Genomic DNA, 19,745 nt, shown 5'->3' on the forward strand with positions numbered 1-19,745 from the left:
TTTGCACTAAATGTGTGGTCCTCTGTAGCTCAGCTGGTAGAGCACGGCGCTTGTAATGCTAAGGTAGTGGGTTCGATCCCCGGGACCACCCATACACAAAAAAAAATGTATGCACGCATGACTGTAAGTCGCTTTGGATAAAAGCGTCTGCTAAATGGCATATTATTATTATATTATTATTACCGCGGAGAGACGCAGCACTTTGATAGGCTCCGGAGTCTGGAAGATCCGGATCTCCTCGATGATGACCGTGTCACCACCAGCGTACCGCACAACCTTCTGCACCTTGCCTTCCTCTGTCAGGGAGCAGGGCACTTCAGTTACTCTCTAGTGCCAACAGTGACATTGAGGGATTTTCTTTGTCAGAATAAAATTCTCATATATACACACACAGTACATGAATACACATATATAGAGAGTAATCACTGCCACAAGCACAGAACAATGTGTGTATTGGGATGATCAAGGTCTGTGAATAGTCAGTACCTGTTCCAATAAACATAACGTGGTAGATTTCTCCATCCACGGCCTTGACTCTGTCCACCACAATCACTGAGAACTTGGCTCCCCTCTGCAGCACCAGTGGACCCCCGGTCAGCGGAGGCACTGCCCCCTCCATGAGTGGCCGGTCACGGACGAACTGCAGGGTCTTGTCAGGGAGGTCCAGCGAGTGCTCCATCCCGAGGTCCCGCGCAGCATTGTTCATACACTTTAACAACAACATGACCAGAGAGTTGATGAGACGTTTGAACTATGAGAGATAGGTCAAATATACTGTAGGTCTATAATTATGATGGAAGTACTCTTGAAACTACGGTTGTGTCCCAAATGGCACCCTGTTCCCTATATAGTGCACTACTTTTTACCAGGGCTCGTAAGGTTTTGTTCAAAAGTAGTACACTTTGTACAGTAGGGAACAGGGTACCATTTGGGATTGTGTTTTGGACAATAATTGTGCACTGTAGAGGAACATAGATACAATACTGTTACATGACACTTATGTCTGGAAGAAGTTAATCAATGAGAATTTAATTAAATAATCCATAAATCATGTTAGTACTCACCGCTCCAGGTCGTGGGACAGGCTCCTGTTCAGTGTGGGTAACCCACCTTGTTTCTGACTCTATTGTCACCGGAGTCAGATACCTATGCTCAGCGAAGACTTTCCCAATGTCAGCCACGCTGAACGCACACACAGTAGAGAGGTCCGATGTGGTCCTATAATCATCAAAACACTTTTCATTATTTCAATATCACTTCAGAATCTCTCTCATAGAATGCTCATATTTGAGTTTCCCTACAACTGATAATTATTTTACAGATTTGACAGTATAGAATTTCTGACTGTACTAATAAAGAAATGGTAGAACTCACGTCTGCGGGCTGAAAACAGCGTAAAACACGCTCTTCCTCCAATCCTGGTCTTTCAGGAGGAAGACATCCTGAATGATGGCTGGCAGGCTAGGTTCCAAGGGCACCGGGCAGTCCAGACGGGCCTTCAGGTAGGACGTCCACTTCTGCTGCAGGGTTCTCAGGCCGCCCATATCCCCCTGCACACCAACCAACCACAGGGAGGGAGACATGCTCGGTGTCAGTGGAGCCCACAGAATTAGGAATTAGAACACTAGAATGGACATGAACGTTCTTTAAATTGAATATGATCTCTGCGGTGGAGCCAACACATTTATATTACATTCTTATTCAACTGTCACATCAGATGATGACTTTTAGAGCATTTTATACAAGTGTACCTTGCAGACCCGCGCCACACGAGACACCCTGATCTGGTCTGGCAGGTTAAACTCCATGGCCTCCTCACTAAAGAACATATAGACTTTATCGTCGTCCCCATTGAGGTTGTTAATGCTCTCGGGGACGAAGTCCAACTGTACGAAGAAGGGCTCTGTAAAAAGACACAGTTCAGTTTTCTCAATGAGATTGAAAACACAGACATAATGCCACTTGGGATCCATCATTTAAGGCATATTGAATAAAGAAAGACATTTAAAACGGTTATATCTCTCTGTGGAATGTCCATATTCAGGTGTCTGTTTAGTTATGCATCAATAAATGTTTCAACACATTGTCACAGTATTCTGTAGTTGACAGTGAGTACTACATTTAAAACAGAGGGGTAGGAGTTTACTGTTAAGCCAGGACTGTCTGTGTTCGGTCCTCATAGCCGGGAAGGAATGACGCTGGAACACCTGCTCAGTACCCAGGAAGTTGACCTCTGTGGCTGAATAAAGTTCTGTCCCTGATAGATGAGGAACAATGACAGTCATCAGAACTGAAATAATCAATCTCTAAAGACTGTAAAGAATTGAATTAAGTTAATCAGTAATGTATTTTAGATCACTAACACAACTTTCAGTGTGGGTCCATTTGTTCTCAACACTTTATTTATGGTTGTTTCATTTCTAATAGTGGGTGCACTACTCCGTCCTCGTGGGGAGGTACTGTAGATGTCAGAAAGCAGCCGTACTCACCAACCATGACCGAGGTTGACCTCTGGAAGGGGTCAAAGGGAACTTTCCCTCGTCCATCTTCCTTCTCCCCTTCCAGGGTCAACGTTCCGTTTGCGTAGGTCTGTTGGAGATCACAGTACATGTTTGGTTGTGATGTGGAGGTGTACATTTATAACCACTTTGAAAGGTAGTTGGGCCCCTCACAGAAAGACAGAGGGTAGGTGTGCTATGTGTGTGTGCAGTTAGTTCAGTGTAAACAACCAGGATATGACAACGGTCCACAGTCACATGATATGTAGTGTGAAACAACAGTAGAGATGTTCTGTCCTGACCAGGTTATACTAACCATATAGTCACATGTGGGGTTGTACGCGTTGGTGCCACACACCAACATCCTGCCATCGTCGAGAGTCTCAAGTGTCTTGATGTAGTTTTGACATTCCATCTGGAATAGGATAAGATCGGGATGATGATGTGGTTTGTTTCTAAAACATCTATCGGTATATTGCTTCAGAAAGTTCTCTGTGAGGTGCGATGATCCATCATACAATCCACTTACTGAATTTTTCCCCTTGCTCTTGCAGGACGTTTCCTGCTCCTCTGAGACCTGCCAGTAGACCTGCGGCAACAGAAAGCTTCAAATTAACATACAGCAAGCATGCTCTAGAGACCAGACAATAATGTATGGCTGTATTGACATACAAGAGCTTGATTAGACTGAATTCCTTACCCCAGCCTTTTTCGAGGAGATGTCCTCAAGGTCCAGGGCGTATACAGCGTCTCTAGCACCAATGAAAAGGATACCTATGTCCTCTCTCAACATCAATGTTGAATAGTTCGAAATGCCATTCTCTCTGAAAATCTTACCATCTAAACAGAAAAACAATATGGTAACACTTTACCTAGAGTGGTTGTATGTAGCGTTCATAAAGCATGTGTTCACGACATAAAGAGGCATAATGCTCTATGTTTAAATACTCTTTATGGGCCTAAATGCTTTTATATAGTCTTTATGAATGCTGTTACCAACAATATTAACTAGACTACACTCTTAGAAACACGGTTATATCTAAAAACCTGAAAGGGTTATTTGGCTGTCTCCCCATGGGAGAACCCTTTGAAGAACCCTTTTGGGTTCCAGATAGTTCCATGGAAACGCAGACACAGAGGCATCCACTGAGAGCGAATTCCCTACAGACAGCGACTCCAGCTACCATCGTACACAGACTGATGTTTTAGCCCGAAAGCAGTACAACAAGACTCCACTAAATAAAATAAACGATGTGGGAGAGGCAAGTGGTCAAAGAGTGGGTGAGGACACAGGCCGTGTAGATCTGTTTAAATTATTTTGCAAGATTAAACTTAAGCACATATTTCTCAAAACACTGTTTCTGGCCTAGAAACCCAACAAAGAACTGTTACCCATTTTAAGCCCAAAAGCAAATTCTGTCCTAAAGTTAACAACTCCACGATTAATACCTGTTGTAGGTTAGTCGAATAAGAAGCCATGTCAGTATATACGAGAAAGACAAACCACATGAAGAACCTCACTAGGACATAAGAACAGGCACTTAATGAACTAATGAAAGATTCATCTTTGGTTATCAAATCTGCAGACAAACTGAGTGTTGATCCAACACAGGGGTTCCAAAGGGATATATGCTCTCATCTGGAGCAAGCCCTATTAAACAACTGTATCTCAAAACCTGAATATGAATACCTTTGCTGCAAATGTGCCATACCTCCACGCCTGTAAATTATGCAGAAATTACACAAACCTAAAACACAAGGCAATTAATTATCCAGGCAGACCAGTGGTTGCAGGAATAGGCTCAATGCTAGAGCCAATTGTCGAACTTCGTAAACGTTTTATTAAATGTCATGTGCAAGCATTGCCATCATATGTGAAAGACTCAGTAGACTTCATTAACAAGATCTCACCAATATCGGGATTAACAGAAGACTGTATTTTTTTTGGGGGGGGACCGAGATATTTGAGAGACCGAGATACTAACAAATACCCACCAACAAACTTTATTCTAGAGCTGGCTGAATATGTTTTTAGTATAACTATTTCAGGTTTGATGATGAATACTACCTCCAAACGAATGGAACATCGATGGGCTCCACATTCGCTCTGAGCTATGCTAACCTTTATGTGGGTCTTTTTGAAGAACGTTTTGTTAAAAATGAAAACGAAAATCCATTTTTGAATAAAGTCCTGAAGTGGTATCGATATATTGACGACATTTTTTGCATATGGGGAGGAACGGGAGAAGAGCTGTCAGACTTTATGTCATTACTCAATGACATTGACCCCAATCTGAAATTCACTATTGAATGTGACACTAAACGTGTTCATTACCTCAATATGTGGATTGAGAAATCAAATGGAACCCTGTTTACAGCAGAAATACTATATTACAAGGGGACAGCTTCCACCCTGAGCCATTAAAAAGAGCACTTCCAAGAAGCCAGTTTTTCAGACTGCGCCGTATTTGCCACTCCACAGAGGACTATCAAGAAAAAGCAGCGGAAATGCGCAATAGGTTTCTAAGAGGCTACTCTCCACAATGTGTGAATGAAGCTCTTCATTTGGTATTTGGGAAAACACGAGATGATCTGCTACAAAAAAAAAGACCCACTAGAGCTAAAGAACATTCTGTAATGTTCACCACCACATATACTTTGAACTCGCGAAAAGTGGGAGATGCTGTCAAGAAACACTGGCATGTTTTATCATCGGACCCAGCTTTGCCAGCTGAATTTGAGAATCCACCACTTATAGTATATAGGAGAGGATGCAATTTACGCTATAAATTGGTCCATGCCAACTGCCAGCCACAACAGAGAAAATCAGCCAGGCTCTTTTACGACCTCTTTCGAATGGTAAATGTAGTTATAAATGCAGAGGTTGCGCACAGTGCAACAATATGATGAACTGTGAATATTTCTGCGACCCCACGTACAGGAAAACGGTTCCAAATAAATGACATTATTACGTGCTCCACCACCTATGTTATCTACATGATTAAATGTCCATGTGGGCTGTGTTATGTAGGTAAAACCTCTCGTTCTCTCAAACAGAGAATTAGTGAATATAAAAGTTCAATCAGGAGAAACGACAGGGATTATCCAGTCGCAGTGCATTTGAATGACCTAAAACATGACATTTCTACCTTTAGATTTTGTGGCATAGAGAAAGTTAAGATATCAGACAGGGGAGGTGATATAAATAATACTCTGAGCAAAAGATAATGTTTTTTAGATTTTGTGGCATAGAGAAAGTTAAGATATCAGACAGGGGAGGTGATATAAATAATACTCTGAGCAAAAGATAATGTTTTTGTTTTTTCAACCTCCAGACGTTATTTCCTAAAGGTCTTAATGATGAAATGCCAATGTATGTTATGTTGTTAATATGAACATGAATTAATGCCCCGATTTCAGATTCCTCTGAAGTGTTTCTTGCGCTGTACCCAATGATTTATGAAAACTTGCTTAGTGGGTCGATGTCGTCATTGTGGTTTTACAGACGTGTTCAATACGTTTTATGTACACACTGTATTATAATATTTATGAAATGCACATTGTTATATTTGGTAGAGCTTACTTGTTTTCCCTCGACTCCAACCCCATTCGATGCGTGGAACGGATGTGGGTGGGGTTCTCTACATAAGGGTGCTAATTTAAAAAACTCACAAAAGCTCTAACGAAGGCCTTGAAGGCCTTGAAGGGGGGCTCCCGAGTAGTGCAGCGGTCTAAGACGCGAGACCGCTGCATCTCAGTGCTTGAGGCGTCACTACAGACCCCCTGGTTCGGTTCCAGGCTGTGGCCGTCCGGGTTTGGCCGGTGTAGGCCATCATTGTAAATAAGAATTTGTTCATAACTGACTTGCCTAGTTAAAAAAAATACGTAAAGCTTATTAAAGAGCAGTGATACTATCAAGTATGCGTTTCTTCTTTTTTTTCTCATCTTATTCAACTGTTACCATGCACCTGCAAAAAGGATATCTCAGATATGCGACTGCCTTTTGAATTTTGGGTTCCAGGTAGAACCCTTTCCACAGCGGGTTGTACAAGGATTCTTCAAAGGGTTCTCCCATGGGGACAGCCGAAGAACCCTTTTGGATGGCTTTGTATCATATTAGATTATGCTTTATATTGAGCAAAAGTACTAAACTAAGCTGCCATATAAGCAAGCCTCACTTTAGTTGAGTGGAAAATATGCATTTCTCTACATGCAATGATGTAAACAGATAACGGCTTACTGTGATATTGTATGGTCTTCCTAGGGGTGCTGGCGAACACTTCACCCTGGGCCGGGGGTATAAGGACCAGGAACAGCCCCAAGAAAACCCCCAGGGAAGTGAGAGGAGCCATGATGGTCCTCTTGTCTGCAGCTGTCAATGTTCAATGCAACACATTTGAATAGCAGGAACTGGTTTCAAATGTTTCTTCAGTGTCTCTCAGCCTGTAAGGCTACATGGCCGCGTTGGCGTTGTGCTGCTATTTATATAGGATTGACGTGTGATGTCATAATGCGGGGAATGACATATTGATTGTGACATCAAACTGTACACAAAAGTAGAGTTTAATGGTGGAATGTTGAATTACTCCAGCATTCTAAGCTGTGTATTGCTTGGTCAGCTACAATATAATTTTCAGGAGTAGAGTTGGACTACACATTCTAAGACTGATGACACAACGATGCACACTCTACATGCCAAGCCAATGCCAGTGTCATCCATAGAAATAGAATCTAGATTATATTTTCTATGGTGTCATCCTCCTCAAATCATTATGAGTGGACTAGTGATCTTGTTGTCTCTCAATTACCCAGCTGTTTCCACCACATACAATGGGGAAAAAAAGTATTTAGTCAGCCACCAATTGTGCAAGTTCTCCCACTTAAAAAGATGAGAGGCCTGTAATTTTCATCATAGGTACACGTCAACTATGACAGACAAATTGAGGAAAAAAATTCCAGAAAATCACATTGTAGGATTTTTTGTGAATTTATTTGCAAATTATGGTGAAAAATAAGTATTTGGTCACCTACAAACAAGCAAGATTTCTGGCTCTCACAGACCTCTAACTTATTCTTTAAGAGGCTCCTCTGTCCTCCAATCGTTACCTGTATTAATGACACCTGTTTGAAGTTGTTGTCAGTATAAAAGACACCTGTCCACAACCTCAAACAGTCACACTCCAAACCACTATGGCCAAGACCAAAGAGCTGTCAAAGGACACCAGAAACAAAATTGTAGACCTGCACCAGGCTGGGAAGACTGAATCTGCAATAGGTAAGCAGCTTGGTTTGAAGAAATCAACTGTGGGTGCAATTATTAGGAAATGGAAGACATACAAGACCACTGATAATCTCCCTCGATCTGGGGCTCCACGCAAGATCTCACCCCGTGGGGTCAAAATGATCACAAGAACGGTGAGCAAAATTCCCAGAACCACACGGGGAGCTGGGACCAAAGTAACAAAGCCTACCATCAGTAACACACTACGCCGCCAGGGACTCAAATCCTGCAGTGCCAGACGTGTCCCCCTGCTTAAGCCAGTACATGTCCAGGCCCGTCTGAAGTTTGCTAGAGTGCATTTGGATGATCCAGAAGAGGATTGGGAGAATGGCATATGGTCAGATGAAACCAAAATAGAAATTTTTGGTAAAAACTCAACTCGTCGTGTTTGGAGGACAAAGAATGCTGAGTTGCATCCAAAGAACACCATACCTACTGTGAAGCATGGGGGTGGAAACATCATGCTTTGGGGCTGTTTTTCTGCAAAGGGACCAGGACGACTGATCCGTGTAAAGGAAAGAATGAATGGGGCCATGTATCGTGAGATTTTGAGTGAAAACTTCCTTCCATCAGCAAGGGCATTGAAGATGAAACGTGGCTGGGTCTTTCAGCATGACAATGATCCCAAACACACCGCTCGGGCAACGAAGGAGTGGCTTCGTAAGAAGCATTTCAAGGTCCTGGAGTGGCCTAGCCAGTCTCCAGATCTCAACCCCATAGAAAATATTTGGAGGGAGTTGAAAGTCTGTGTTGCCCAGCGACAGCCCCAAAACATCACTGCTCTAGAGGAGATCTGCATGGAGGAATGGGCCAAAATACCAGCAACAGTGTGTGAAAACCTTGTGAAGACTTACAGAAAATGTTTGACCTGTGTCATTGCCAACAAAGGGTATATAACAAAGTTTTGAGAAACTTTTGTTATTGACCAAATACTTATTTTCCACCATAATTTGCAAATAAATTCATTAAAAGTCCTACAATGTGATTTTCTGGATTTTTTTTTCTCATTTTGTCTGTCATAGTTTACGTGTACCTATGATGAAAATTACAGGCCTCTCTCATCTTTTTAAGTGGGAGAACTTGCACAATTGGTGGCTGACTAAATACTTTTTTCCCCCACTGTACATGGAAGCTCGCCCCTAAATCAGCCATTATATCTGATACAGCAACCCTTATAACATTGTGCTCTATTGAAATGAAATGTCATTTATGTGTGTGTGTGGTGCGTGTAGGAGTGTGCATGTGTGTTTGTGCATACAAACTACTATGAATGTATATGACTGTGTGTAAGTGTGAACTGTGTAAGCGTGATACATGGTTTGTCTAAGGGTGGGAGACAGGGCTGCGGTCGTAAATCCACCCAGCTGTTGCCGTGGTGATTTGCTTTTTCTGGGAAACCATAAACATCCAGACGGAGCGACACGCTGCCCTTTGAGCGTGACCAGTGTGTAGCCAGTGTGTGTTTGTGTGTGTGTGTGTGTGTGTGTGTGTGTTGGAGTGCTCAAGGGCATCCTATTGAGCACTCCTCTTGAGAGCAAGGTATCTGATTGGCTGATGTGAGCACACAGGTCTAAGAGATCATTCATCTCTGTCGCTCCATTGGCTGTGTGGGCCAGTGGGAGGGGTTAGAGCTAACGGTCGATTAGCCCATCAAGGTTCTAATCTAGAACATTGTTCAACATTAACACACATAGACTATCAATGGGGACCTAGGGCCACAGTGAACTCCCCCAAACCTCCAGATATGACTTCAAAAAACTATCTGTAGAATCAATTTAAACCCAACCAAATACTGCTACATGCACTGGACAAATTACATTAACAGGTAATGGAACTGTACTGCAGTACAGTGAACGTTATTGAGTCTCGTGGGAGGTCTCTACCCCTAATTGTGTGGTAAATGTTTGTTCTTTGCCTATTTAGAAGGTGGTTGGTCCAGATTTCCTACACTTAATAATTGATTTAGGATCAGGTTTTCCTACCACGGTGCTGACCTTCACTAAAGTAAGCTTACTGAAACACCTAACCCTGGACCAGAGAATGAGAGTTGTAAACCTACTGGGGGTGTAAAGAAATGATAAATAATTTACATGTTCCAATAAGTCCCCTATAGAATGAGAGTCCCCTCTCCTCTATTCTCCAGAGAGAGAACTGATGATCAGAGCTTGTTGTGACCTGTAGACCTGCCATTGGCTCGGTCTCCCCAAGCTGTCTACTGGAAGAAGAGGATAAGAAGCTCCCCTGAGGTGGAACACACACACACACACACACAAACACACACACCTCATGCTATATTTTGACTCCTGTGGTGTGTGTGTAACAGTAATGGTGAGTGTGGATTGTGATCGATAGGCAGGGTGGCCTCAGCTTTGTGTCTCAGCCTGAACATGCTTACAGCCCACAGGCCATCTCCAGATAGGAAGAGAGGTGTGTGTGTGTGTGTGTGTCGGGGGGGAGTGTGTGTGTCGGGGGTGAGGGTGAGCGAGGTGGTGGTGGTGGTGTTAAAAGCCTGTTAATCCATTAGCACCGTCTCTCCCTCCTTCATTCCCCCCTCCCATCCTCTCTCTCCCTCCTTCATTCCCCCCTCCCATCCTCTCTCTCCCTCCTTCATTCCCCCCTCCCATCCTCTCTCTCCCTCCTTCATTCCCCCCTCCCATCCTCTCTCTCCCTCCTTCATTCCCCCCTCCCATCCTCTCTCTCCCTCCTTCATTCCCCCCTCCCATCCTCTCTCTCCCTCCTTCATTCCCCCTCCCATCCTCTCTCTCCCTCCTTCATTCCCCCCTCCCATCCTCTCTCTCCCTCCTTCATTCCCCCCTCCCATCCTCTCTCTCCCTCCTTCATTCCCCCCTCCCATCCTCTCTCCCTCCTTCATTCCCCCCTCCCATCCTCTCTCTCCCTCCTTCATTCCCCCTCCCATCCTCTCTCTCCCTCCTTCATTCCCCCTCCCATCCTCTCTCTCCCTCCTTCATTCCCCCTCCCATCCTCTCTCTCCCTCCTTCTTTCCCCCTCCCATCCTCTCTCTCCCTCCTTCATTCCCCCCTCCCATCCTCTCTCTCCCTCCTTCATTCCCCCTCCCATCCTCTCTCTCCCTCCTTCATTCCCCCCTCCCATCCTCTCTCTCCCTCCTTCTTCCCCATTCTCTCTCCCTCCCTTCTTGTGGAACCGTCATCTTCTTTGACCCCCACTCTTCAAATCAAATCAAATCAAATGTATTGGTCACATACACATGTTTAGCAGATGTTATTGTGAGTGTAGCAAAATGCTTGTACTTCTAGTTCCGACAGTGCAGCAATATCTAGCAAGTAATATCTAACAATTCCACAACAAATACCTAATACACAAAAATCTAAGTAAAGGAATGGAATAAGAATATATAAATATATGGATGAGCAATGTCATTATCAGAGTGTCATCCTTCTGTGAAATGCAAGATATGTAAACATTATTTAAGTGGCATTATTAAAGTGACTAGTTTTCCATTTATTAAAGTGGCCAGCGCGGTCGCGTTCTCTTGTGTGTCCATGTAAATAGCCAGTTTTTTTAAATGTATTGTTGTATTTTACGTATATATTTCCCTATCACACTTTTCATCCTTCTACTAAATATACTTTCCTGCAACCCGCCTCACTCAATGTAGAATGGATTCTATTATTTACTCACCTTTATCTAGAATCCCCAGTTGAAACTAGCCAGCCAGCTAACTAGCTACTTGCTATTAGCCACCGTTAGCGGTTTTCACCCAGAACATCAGATTTTCTGCCGGAATAACTGAATCACTGGACCTTAACACCGGATATAGCTAGCCGCAACCGAATGGATGTCGAATGGATGTTGCTGTAGGCTAATCACCACTGCCCCCGTAGCACCAGTTAACCTTGAGCCTTGAGCTAGTCCCGGCTATCTACCTCTCTGTCTACCGGACGGGAGTAGCCAGCTAACCAGCTAACTAGCTACTTGCTATTAGCCACCGTTAGTGGCTTTTTCTCCATTGTCCGTGGCCTGCACTACCTACCGTCCAGCTCTAGCCTGGACTATTATCGGCCAGTCTGCACTGTCTGCACAGCGAGTTATCGACCCAGAACCTATCGGATTTTCTGCCGGAATCACTGAATCACTGGACCTTTAACACTGGATAATCGCAACTAGCTAGCTGCAACCAAATGAACGTTGTTGTTGGCTAATCAGCCTTGAGCTAGCCTTGAGTCAAGCACATCTCCTGGCTATCTACCTCTCTGTCAACCGGACGGTACCTCCTAGAGTCGACACGGAGCCCTGCCGATCCATCACGACTGGTCTGCCGACGTAATCGTCTGTGGTTTCAACAGGCTTCCCGTTGCGACGACCACGAAGATCCATCTACTATCCCTGGCCCGCTAGCACACGCAAACTACAACCATGCTTCCTGCTCGCTGTGCTGAAGCACCAATTTGAACTGCTCTCGGACTCACATATTGCTGTTCACTGGACCTTATGATCACTCAGCTGCACAGCTGATGCCCGCTGGACTGTTCCTTTACACGGTACCCTGTCCTGTTTATTCTGTTTAGCCTCAGCCCAAACTTTATCGCCATTATCAGTTGTTGTCTTAGCTCTCTCTAATAACACCTGTGATTGCTTTATGCCTCTTACCCATGTCAATATGCCTTGCCTATTGCTGTTCCAGTTAGTTCTTATTATACAATTTCACTGTAGAACCCCAAGTCCCTCTCAAACTGCTTCAAATAGTTCCTTTGTTCCAACCCCCATACACGCCGAGAATGGCTCAATCGGTGCCTCCAGTGATGCTATCTCTTTCATTGTTACCCAACGCTTAGGTTTACCTCCACTGTACTGATATCCTTCCATATCCTTGTCTGTACATAATGCCCTGAATCTTTTCTACAACGCCCGGAAATCTGCCCCCTTTATTCTCTGTACCCAACGCACTAGAAGACCAGTTTTTAAAGCCTTTAGCCGTATCCTTATTCTAGTCCTCCTCTGTTCCTCTGGTGATGTAGAGGCTAACCCAGGCCCTGCAGCCCCTAGTATCACTCCTACTCCCCAGGAGCTATCATTTGTTGACTTCTGTAACCGTAAAAGCCTTGGTTTTCTGCACGTTAACATCAGAAGCCTCCTTCCTAAGTTTGAGTTATTCACTGCGTTAGCACACTCCGCCAACCCTGATGTTCTAGCAGTGTCTGAATCCTGGCTTAGGAAGGCCACCAAAAATTCTGAAATTTCCATCCCCAACTACAACATTTTCCGTCTAGATAGAACTGCCAAAGGGGGTGGAGTTGCAATCTACTGTAGAGATAGCCTGCAGAGCTCTATCATACTATCCAGGTCTGTGGCCAAACAGTTTGAGCTTCTACTTCTAAAAATCCACCTTTCCAGAAATAAGTCTCTCACTGTTGCCACTTGCTACAGACCCCCCTCAGCTGTACCCTGGATACCATATGTGAATTGATTGCCCCCCATTGATCCTCAGAGTTCGTACTGCTTGGTGACCTAAATTGGGATATGCTTAACACCCCGGCCATCCTACAATCCAAACTAGATGCCCTCAATCTCACACAAATTATCAACGAACCTACCAGGTACAACCCTAAATCCATAAACATGGGTACCCTCATAGATATCATCCTGACTAACTTACCCTCTAAATACACCTCCGCTGTCTTCAACCAGGATCTCAGCGATCACTGCCTTATTGCCTGCGTCCGTAACGGGTCCACGGTCAAACGACCACCCCTCATCACTGTCAAACGCTCCCTAAAACACTTTAGAAAGCAGGCCTTCCTAATTGACCTGGCCCAGGTATCCTGGATGGATATAGATCTCATTCCGTCAGTAGAGGATGCCTTGTTGTCCTTTAAAAGTAATTTCCTCTCAATCTTAAATAAACATGCCCCATTCAAAAAAGACAGAACTAAGAACAGATATAGCCCCTGGTTCTCCTCAGACTTGACTGCCCTTGACCAGCACAAAAACATCCTGTGGCGTATTGCATTAGCATCAAATAGCCCCCGCGATATGCACATTTTCAGGGAAGTTCGGAACCAATATACACAAGCAGTTAGGAAAGCAAAGGCAAACTTTTTCAAACAGAAATGTGCATCCTGTAGCACTAACTCCAAAAAGTTTTGGGACACTGTAAAGTCCATGCAGAATAAGAGCACCTCCTCCCAGCTGCCCACTGCACTGAGGCTAGGAAACACTATCACCACCGATAAATCTACAATAATCGAGAATTTCAACAAGCATTTTGCTACGGCTGGCCATGCTTTCCACCTGGATACCACTACCCCGGCCACCAGCTCTGCACCCCCCCCCCACCCCCCCTTCTCCTTCAAACAAATTCAGACAGCTGATATTCTGAAAGAGCTGCAAAATCTGGACCCCTACAAACCATCTGGGATAGACTATCTGGACCCTTTCTTTCTAAAACTAGCCGCCGAAATTGTCGCAACCCCTATTACTAGCCTGTTCAACCTCTCTTTCATAACGTCTGAGATCCCCAGAGATTGGAAAGCTGCCGCGGTCATCCCCCTCTTCAAAGGGGGTGACACTTTAGATCCAAACTGTTACAGACCTATATCCATCCTGCCCTGCCTTTCGAAAGTTTTTGAAAGACAAGTTAACAAACAGATCACCGACCATTTCGAATCCCACCGTACCTTCTCCGCTATGCAATCCGATTTCCGAGCTGGTCATGGGTGCACCTCAGCCACGCTCAAGGTCCTAAACGATATTATAACCGCAATCGATAATAGACAGTACTGTGCAGCCGTCTTCATCAACCTGGCCAAGGCTTTCGACTCTGTCAACCACTGCATTCTTATTGGCAGACTAAATAGCCTTGGTTTCTCAAACTACTTCTCAGATAGAGTTCAATGTGTCAAATCGGAGGGCCTGTTGTCTGGACCTATGGCAGTCTCTATGGGGGTGCCACGGGGTTCAATTCTTGGGCCGACTCTTTTCTCTGTGTATATCAATGATGTCGCTCTTGCTGCTGGTGACTCTCAGATCCACCTCTACGCAGACGACACCATTTTGTATACATCTGGCCCTTCATTGGACACTGTGTTAACAAACCTCCAAACGAGCTTCAATGCCATACAACACTCCTTCAGTAGCCTCCAACTGCTGTTAAACACTAGTAAAACTAAATGCATGCTCTTCAATCTAACGCTGCTGGCACCCGCCCACCCGACTAGAATCACTACTCTCGACGGGTCTGACCTAGAGTATGTAGACAACTACAAATACCTAGGTGTCTGGTTAGACTGTAAACTCTCCTTCCAGACTCACATTAAGAATCTCCAATCCAAAGTTAAATCTAGAATCGGCTTCCTATTTCGCAACAAAGCCTCCTTCACTCATGCTTCCAAACATGCCCTCGTAAAACTGACTATCCTACCAATCCTTGACTTCGGCGATGTCATTTACATAATAGCCTCCAACACTCTACTCAGCAAATTGGATGTAGTCTATCACAGTGCCATCCGTTTTGTCACCAAAGCCCCATATACTACCCACCACTGTGACCTGTACGCTCTTGTTGGCTGGTCCTCACTACATATTCGTCGCCAAACCCACTGGCTCCAGGCCATCTATAAATCACTGCTAGGCAAATCCCCGCCTTATCTTAGCTCATTGGTCACCATAGCAACACCCACCCGTAGTATGTGCTCCAGCAGGTATATCTCACTGGTCATCCCCAAAGCCAACACCTCCTTTGGCCGCCATTCCATCCAGTTCTCTGCTGCCAATGACTGGAACGAATTGCAAAAATCTCTGAAGCTGGAGACTTATCTCCCTCACTAACTTTAAGCATCAGTTGTCAGAGCACCTTACCGATCACTGCACCTGTACACAACCCATCTGAAATTAGCCCACCCAGCTACCTCATCCCCATATTGTTATTTATTTTGCTAATTTGCACCCCAGTATCTCTATTTGCACATCATCTCTTGCACATCTATCATTCCAGTGTTAATACTAATTATAATTATTTTGCACTATAGCCTATTTATTGCCTTACCTCCATAACTTGCTACATTTGCACACACTGTATATATATTTTCTGTTGTATTTTTGACTTTATGTTTTGTTTTACCCCATATGTAACTCTGTGTTGTTGTTTTTATCGCACTGCTTTGCTTTATCTTGGCCACGTCGCAGTTGTAAATGAGAACTTGTTTTCAACTGGCTTACCTGGTTAAATAAAGGTGAAATAAAAAAAATATAAAAAATAAATGTAGGCAGCATCCTCTCTGTGCTAGTGATGGCTGTTTAACAGTCTGATGGCCTTGAGATAGAAGCTGTTTTTCATTCTCTCAGTCCCAGCTTTGATGCACCTGTACTGACCTCGCCTTGTGGATGATAGCGGGGTGAACAGGCAGTGGCTCGGGTGGTTGATGTCCTTGATGATCTTTTTGGCCTTCCTGTGACATCGGGTGCTGTAGGTGTCCTGGAGGGCAGGTAGTTTGCCCCCGGTGATGCGTTGTGCAGACCGCACCACCCTCTGGACAGCCCTGCGGTTGTGGGCGGTGCAGTTGCCGTACCAGGCGGTGATACAGCCCGACAGGATGCTCTCAATTGTGCATCTGTAAAACTTTGTGAGGGTTTTAGGTGACAGACCAAATTTCTTCAGCCTCCTGAGGTTGAAGAGACGCTGTTGCACCTTTTTCACCACACTGTCTGTGTGGGTGGACCATTTCAGTTTGTCAGTGATACGTACGCCAAGGAACTTAAAACTTTCCACCTTGTCCACTGCTGTCCCGTCGATGTGGATAGGGGGGGTACTCCCTCTGCTGTTTCATGAAGTCCACGATCATCTCCTTTGTTTTGTTGACGTTGAGTGAGAGGTTATTTTCCTGACACCACACTCCGGGAGCCCTCACCTCCTCCCTGTAGGCGGTCTCGTCGTTGTTGGTAATCAAGCCTACCACTGTTGTGTTGTCTGCAAACTTGATGATTGAGTTGGAGGCTTGCATGGCTACACAGTCATGGGTGAACAGGGAGTACAGGAGGGGGCTGAGCACACACCCTTGTGGGATCAGCGAAGTGGAGATGTTGTTTCCTACCTTCACCACCTGGGGTGGCCCGTCAGGAAGTCCAGGACCTAATTGCACACAGCGGGGTTGAGACGAAGGGCTTCAAGCTTAATGATGAGCTTGGAGGGTACTATGGTGTTGAATGCTAAGCTATAGTCAATGAACAGCCTTCTTACATAGGTATTCCTCTTGTCCAGATGGGATAGGGCAGTGTGCAGTGTGATGGAAATTGCATCGTCTGTGGATCTATTGGGGAGGTAAGCAAATTGAAGTGGGTCTAGGGTGACAGGTAAGGTGGAGGTGATATGATCCTTGACTAGTCTCTCAAAGCACTTCATGATGACAGAAGTGAGTGCTACGGGGCGATAGTCATTTAGTTCAGTTACCTTTGCATTCTTGGGTACAGGAACAATGGTGGCCATCTTGAAGCATGTGGGGACAGCAGACTGGGATAGGGAGAGATTGAATATTACTCCTGAGTGGCGCAGTGGTCTAAGGCACTGCATCGCAGTGCTAACTGTGCCACTAGAGATCCTGGTTCGAATCCAGGCTCTGTCGCCGCCGGCCGCGACCGGGAGACTCATGGGCAGCGCACAATTGGCCCAGCGTCGTCCAGGGTAGGGGAGGGAATGGCCGGCAGGGATGTAGCTCATTTGATAGAGCATTGCGTTTGCAACGCCAGGGTTGTGGGTTCGATTCCCACGGGGGGCCAGTATAAAAAAATATATATATATGTATTCACTAACTGTAAGTCGCTCTGGATAAGAGCGTCTGCTAAATGACTAAGATGTAATATGTCCGTAAACATACCAGCCAACTGGTCTGCGCATGCTCTGAGGACGCAGCTAGGAATGCCGTCTGGGCCGGCAGCCTTGTGAGGGTTAACACATTTAAATGTCTTACTCACATCTGCCACAGAGAAGGAGAGCCCACAGTCCTTGGTAGCTGGCCGCGTCAGTGGCACTGTGTTATCGTCAAAGCGGACAAAGAACTTGTTTAGCTTGTCTGGCAGCAAGCTCACACAGAGAAATAGATTCAGCTGGTCTAAATATCACAGAGAAATAGATTCAGCTGGTCTAAATATCACAGAGAAATAGATTCAGCTGGTCTAAATTTCACAGAGAAATATATTCAGCTGGTCTAAATATCACAGAGAAATAGATTCAGCTGGTCTAAATATAACAGAGAAATAGGTTCAGTTGGTCTAAATATCACAGAGAAATAGATTCAGCTGGTCTAAATATCACAGAGAAATAGATTCAGCTGGTCTAAATTTCACAGAGAAATATATTCAGCTGGTCTAAATATCACAGAGAAATAGATTCAGCTGGTCTAAATATAACAGAGAAATAGGTTCAGTTGGTCTAAATATCACAGAGAAATAGATTCAGCTGGTCTAAATATCACAGAGAAATAGATTCAGCTGGTCTAAATATCACAGAGTAATAGATTCAGCTGGTCTAAATATCACAGAGGAATAGATTCAGCTGGTCTAAATATCACAGAGAAATATATTCATCTGGTCTAAATATCACAGAGAAATAGGTTCAGCTGGTCTAAATATCACAGAGAAATAGATTCAGCTGGTCTAAATAACACAGAGAAATATATTCAGCTGGTCTAAATATCACAGAGAAATAGATTCAGCTGGTCTAAATATAACAGAGAAAGATTCAGCTGGTCTAAATATCACAGAGTAATAGATTCAGCTGGTCTAAATATCACAGAGGAATAGATTCAGCTGGTCTAAATATCACAGAGGAATAGATTCATCTGGTCTAAATATCACAGAGTAATAGATTCAGCTGGTCTAAATAACACAGAGAAATAGATTCAGCTGGTCTAAATATCACAGAGAAATAGATTCAGCTGGTCTAAATATCACAGAGAAATAGGTTCAGCTGGTCTAAATAACACAGAGAAATAGATTCAGCTGGTCTAAATATCACAGAGAAATAGATTCAGCTGGTCTAAATAACACAGAGTAATAGATTCAGCTGGTCTAAATATCACAGAGGAATAGATTCAGCTGGTCTAAATATCACAGAGGAATAGATTCAGCTGGTCTAAATATCACAGAGGAATAGATTCAGCTGGTCTAAATATCTGAAAACCAAAAAATACATGCAAACAAAACCGACCAAACCTGATTCAACCAATCGTGTTCTTGATGAGCATAACATTAATTGAATTAGAAGTTAGTGCTGGTCTGGAACAAAAGTGTGCACACCTTGTGGTTTTTCAGGGCCAAGAAAAAACACTGACTTACAGATAGGCTCGATCAGAAACCGGGGTTTGTGTTTGTAATGTTGTCTACACTGAGAGGAAACGTAACAACAGCTCACTGTGTGGCCCAACTCAGAGATGAACAGATAAAGAAGTCTGGGAAACTAAAGATAATTTACAGATGAAAAAATAACATTACCCCTGTTTATGTCTGCCGAGTTGGATAATGGACTCATTCTTAACGCTGAACATTTAGGTGTATAGCAAGACCTTGTACGAATGTAAAACAATAAAACAAGCACAACACATCCTGATTTCTATGGTTCATTTCTAAACAGAGCAGATTTGAAGACTGAGATATGAAGGGAGAACAGAAGAACAGTGAGGGGGCCAAGGAGGCATGGAGGCAGGGGGCCAGGAGCCAGGGAGCCAGGGAGGCAGGAGGCCAGGGGGCCAGGGAGGCAAGGAGCAAGGGGGCCAGGGAGCCAGGGAGGCAGGGGGCCAGGGAGGCAGGGGGCCAGGGAGGCAGGGGGCCAGGGGGTCCAGTGAGGCAGGGGGCCAGGGAGGCAGGGGGCCAGGGAGGCAGGGGGCCAGGGAGCAATGGGGCCAGGGAGGCAGGGGGTCAGGGAGGCAGGGGGCCAGGGGGAGGCAGGTATCAAGGGGGGCAGGGAGCCAGGGGGGCAGGGAGGCAGTTCATGGTAT

At 44.6% G+C, this 19,745-nt stretch overlaps 1 protein-coding gene across 1 annotated transcript in view; it reads right to left on the minus strand.

Moving 5' to 3' along the window:
- LOC121568354 (semaphorin-4E-like) overlaps positions 1 to 6,923 on the minus strand; it is an 8,277-nt gene extending 1,354 nt beyond the window's left edge. The window contains exons 1-11 of the mRNA XM_045212808.1: positions 6,739 to 6,923; positions 3,199 to 3,338; positions 3,028 to 3,087; positions 2,815 to 2,913; positions 2,490 to 2,589; positions 2,147 to 2,257; positions 1,752 to 1,903; positions 1,375 to 1,550; positions 1,065 to 1,218; positions 487 to 709; positions 184 to 296 (exon numbers count right to left, since the gene is read on the minus strand). Of these exons, the coding sequence (XP_045068743.1) occupies positions 184 to 296; positions 487 to 709; positions 1,065 to 1,218; positions 1,375 to 1,550; positions 1,752 to 1,903; positions 2,147 to 2,257; positions 2,490 to 2,589; positions 2,815 to 2,913; positions 3,028 to 3,087; positions 3,199 to 3,338; positions 6,739 to 6,850 (1,440 nt within the window). The 5' untranslated portion in view covers positions 6,851 to 6,923. The remainder of the gene's footprint in view (positions 1 to 183; positions 297 to 486; positions 710 to 1,064; positions 1,219 to 1,374; positions 1,551 to 1,751; positions 1,904 to 2,146; positions 2,258 to 2,489; positions 2,590 to 2,814; positions 2,914 to 3,027; positions 3,088 to 3,198; positions 3,339 to 6,738) is intronic.
- Between the last annotated feature and the right edge of the window lie 12,822 nt (positions 6,924 to 19,745).

This window comes from Coregonus clupeaformis, unplaced genomic scaffold (genome assembly GCF_020615455.1).
Source record: "Coregonus clupeaformis isolate EN_2021a unplaced genomic scaffold, ASM2061545v1 scaf0052, whole genome shotgun sequence".
Classification (NCBI taxonomy): domain Eukaryota; kingdom Metazoa; phylum Chordata; class Actinopteri; order Salmoniformes; family Salmonidae; genus Coregonus; species Coregonus clupeaformis.